General features: G+C 37.6%; 1 protein-coding gene across 1 annotated transcript in view; it reads left to right on the top strand.

The window, feature by feature from the left end:
- Positions 1 to 1551: 1551 nt before the first annotated feature.
- The window catches only part of LOC107755070 (leucine-rich repeat-containing G-protein coupled receptor 4-like), a 66952-nt gene continuing 64145 nt past the window's right edge, over positions 1552 to 4358 (top strand). The window contains exons 1-3 of the mRNA XM_016571722.1: positions 1552 to 1629; positions 1740 to 1810; positions 2000 to 2273. Of these exons, the coding sequence (XP_016427208.1) occupies positions 2086 to 2273 (188 nt within the window). The 5' untranslated portion in view covers positions 1552 to 1629; positions 1740 to 1810; positions 2000 to 2085. The remainder of the gene's footprint in view (positions 1630 to 1739; positions 1811 to 1999; positions 2274 to 4358) is intronic.

The raw sequence follows: 4358 nt of genomic DNA on the forward strand, positions 1-4358 counted from the left end.
ACATGAAACATTTTTTTTCCCTCTGTCTCTCTCCTTGTACCCTCTTTAGTTTATGAGTCAGTGCCATGTAATCCCATGGGTGGTGCAGCAATGTGTGTAGCTGTGCAGACATTTCTGAAAACTTTATAATGGCTTATAAAGCTGAGAAAAACAGGAGTATTGGCAGACTAAGACAGTTTTCTCTTATGTTATCACAGACAGTTTGCACTAATATGCAGGCAGAATGGGTGGAGTGTATATTGTATTCTCTTGGCCTTTTCAAATAAGACTTAGAAGTCTAAACTTTGGAGAGTCCAAGCTGTGAAATATTACTGTAAATATCTGCAAATTGGTTTTAAATAAACAATACCTTGCAAAAGTATTTAGACCCTTCTTATTTCACTGAATTACAGATTCTGCATCTGTTCCCTCTGATATTTTAAAGCTCTTTCAAAGCAACTTTATTTTTAATGTTTACACTACACATAAGGCTTTGAATTATTATTATTATTATATCTTAAAATGTTATAATCTTTCTCATTTTTCTCTATTTTTATAAGTATACACATGCTCTAACTTTTGTACTCAGGTTTGCTCCTGAAAACTAGTCCTATTATGATACCGCTTTGTGGATGTGTGGTGAAGTTATGTGTTTTTTTCACTCTATGCAGGCTAGTGTTATGTGCATCTTTTCTTTCTGTAGCTCAAACAGTATAGAGCGTGGCACTAGCAATATCAAGGTCATGGCTTTGATTCCCAGGGAAAGCAAGCACTGATCAAATGTATCTTGAATGTAATGTAAGTCCCTTTGGATAAACGCATAGGCTATGCCAAATGCATAATAAACACATGATTTATGTCCATCTGAAACACATGATTTATGAAAATGTTCATCTGAAACACATGATTTATGAAAATGATTTATGAACATGTTCATCTGAAACATGATTTCTAAAAATGTTCAATTAACTATACTCTGTTCTCAGCTGAACTGTGTAACTGCGTGTGTTTGTATACAGCCTTTTTTCTTTTTCTTTTATGTGTTTTGGTTTAACTAGCCTACCTTAGGATGGTAACTTTCTGAAATTTAACAAATAAGGCCTATATTTAGAGTATATATACAAATAGGCCTACTCAGATTTTGTACTCTTTTCCAGATTATCTCTTTTGAATGACTTCAAGTCTTTTTTTCCACAATTCTACTGGTGAATAAAGAGCTTTTAATAAAGGGTTTGTAGTTTTATTGATTCACAGAGGACAACTTTAATTATGTCCAACATGGCAATATTTTTCATCTGCTATTCTGTGTGAATTTTTTTTAAAATTATTATTCCATTATCTGTTTCTTGCCACCGTATGTAAATAAAGCTTTTGAATATTTTAGTCATACGTTTTCTGCCTTCAGTTTCATAGTATACTGCTAACGTCGAATAATCATTAATATGTAGGCCTGTATTAACATATTCAGCACCTCACTGGCTGTCCTGCAGAGAAAGAGATAGAGAGCGAGCGAGAGAGAGAGAGAGGGAGAGAGGGAGAGAGAGGGGGAGGAGGAGGAGGAGGCAACCGTGTTTTCTACAGGAAACAAATCAGAGAGAGAGAGAGAGTGAAAAAAATACTGTTGTAAGCGCCGTGTTTCGTCGCGGTTTTGTGAGTGATTTTCTGGGAGCGGGCGCTTAGCGAATCAGGGAAATCTGGAGCCCTGTTTGTTTAGACGCGGGAATCCAAGCTAAAGGTGTTTATTTGGTGTGTTTTTGGAGGTGTGAGGCTCGAGACTCCGCGCAGAATGACCGTTGACTGGCCCGATCTGCTTATCGTTCGCGGGCATTAGGTAAGAGCACTTATTTACACCGATCAAAACTGAAAGAAAAGCAGGTAGCTTAACGTTTCTTTTGGGGCACTATCAACAATAAAACATGTTGTAGCTTAATTTTAGTCCGTTAACTCGCCCACATCACGTCTAAATTTTAGCCCAGCGAATTCTAAGTCTTCCGAGAGTCTGATATCGTACTTGTTTAAGGAACTATCAACACCTCGGTTTGCTGGCGAACCAAACACCACGCATTTGCTTCGAGGGTCTTTTGGGTCGAAAGGAGGAGGAGAATAATGGCATTGCTGGCCGTCCGGATGCTTATGCTGGGGTTTTGGTGTTGTGCTGTTGCTGCGGGAGAGGGACAGTCCACTCCGGCCACATGCTCTCCGCTGTGCCGCTGCGATGAGGACGGAGGAGCGGACTGCTCTGGACGAGGACTGACCACCGTCCCCACCGGCCTCAGCGCTTTCACATATTACCTGTAAGTCACCACAGTAACGTTTAACAATCAAGTGCATGCTGGGAACAAGTGCATACTGTATGTATAAGGCTAAAAATGTTTGGCTCCCTTTTGAAAAATGCCCTTACAATGTCCATGATGTTACACGTTTCTATAAAGAGTTACTGCAGAAACACCATGTAGCAATCCCCCAAAATAATGACACATGCACTTCATGCAGTTATGTAAACTAACAATAACTTGTCTACAACAAGTCTAAAATTGTTTTCAGACGTTAAGTAAGATCATTGATCATGTAATATTAAACCACAATAAACTGTCCTGTGACTCAGAAACACACCTGTATACACTCATTTCATTCAGCATAGCAGTAAGAAAGAATGTAACAAAATATTAAAGATTAGAGGTGAAAATCCACATTGAGAAGTATGATTGTTGCGTTTAGCTAAATGTCTTCTGTATGAATAAGGCTGGCAGTTGTTTTCAGACTGAAATTCATTGGAGAGAGTTTTTGCTTTGTAGCTCAAAGTCCATCTTGGGCCGCTTTTGGGTACTTTGTGTAAGTGTAACAGACTAAATGCTGTATGACCCAAACTGGTAATATAGAGAAGGCTGCTCATCCATTATTAACTACAGCCAGACTTTAAAACCTTATTTATATTTTGAGGTGAGTTGGGGTGCTTTTCTATGAATAGTGCATTCCACAAATGACTTTCTCAGCAGTCTGCTGCTGATTTTTAGTGCATAACAGACACTAGTATTATATCTTTCTGAATGCTTTTTTAACGTTATATTTTCTTAATTTTTTAATAACTTTAGATTCGCTGATAATCAAGGAGGCCTCTTATATTAAAAGCTAGAAGTAATTAAACTTAAAGTGTGTATAATTACTGTCAAGCAGTAACTTGCCATTACTGACTAAGGGTTCATTCACACCAAGAACGATAACTATAACGCTAACTGCATTAGCGTCCACATAAATGCATGGTAACATTCTTTTTGTTGGTATAAGCATGAGCTACATTTGTTCCATCTGCCACATTAATTGCTCAAACTCTTTAAACTCAGGTGGATTCTTTCTGATTGGCTGTCAAGTGTTCATCAGCAGGAAAAAATCGTTATGAAATTGATTTCAGTGGTATCGTTTTTCTGTATTGTTATTATTACAGCTGGAGTGTTGACTTCCCTATTCTTATAGAATTAGAATGATTGTTAAAACTTTGTAGTTATCATTATAGTTATCATCCTTGGTGTATGAACGGGCCTTAATTCTTGATGCTGACTCCTTTGGTCTGTATTAATGGAGCCCTTGCATCAACAGTGCATAGTTTGATGTCTCCCTAGTTGACTTTGAGAACTTTTTATCCCTCAAGTTTTTCCATCTGTCTTAATACAGAAAGACTGGTTTATTGCTGGGCTGAGCCAGAGCCCGCTGTCTGTGGCACGTGTGAATCACGTCCCTCACCTCATTACACTTTACCTGCATTTATTGTGTTTTCACTCTGTTGTCATTAAGTGTGGTACTTTTCTGCCAAAGTGTTTAGAAACGCGTCTGGAGGCAAGTGTTTTTTCTGCAGCGCTCTCTTGGAGCCCATACATTTTCAAAACAGCTTGACCGTGCTCTTGAAATGTCTCTGCTAGGGATGGGTACCGAAACCCGGTATTTAATCGGTCCCGGGGCTAAATTATGAAAGACCTGAGTATCGATAAGCTCTGACGTTAACGGTTCTGCTATCGGTACTGGAGAAATTAAGAAAACACATACATTTATTATTGCTATAGATACATTGTCTTGCAAATTCTGTCTCACCAGAGTCGCCAGCTGTTTTTATATGCAATAATAATGTAATTACTTAACTTACTTATAATACTGAATTACTTGTAATTACTTACCTGAACAGTAATGTTAGTAGACCTTCATGGAAAAATGAAAGCACTGTTTATTTCATTTCATTTGTACATTTGTTTTATTGTATTTGTCAGTTTGTTTTACTTTGTTTCTTTGTTCATGTTTTTACTGTATCTTGTCTTATGTACAGTATAAAACACTAAAAATGCCTGCACACTGGTGCATTTACAAATTGATGTTTTATATTAATTTCATTA

Source organism: Sinocyclocheilus rhinocerous, unplaced genomic scaffold (genome assembly GCF_001515625.1).
Source record: "Sinocyclocheilus rhinocerous isolate Xijiao unplaced genomic scaffold, SAMN03320098_v1.1 scaffold591, whole genome shotgun sequence".
Lineage (NCBI taxonomy): Eukaryota > Metazoa > Chordata > Actinopteri > Cypriniformes > Cyprinidae > Sinocyclocheilus > Sinocyclocheilus rhinocerous.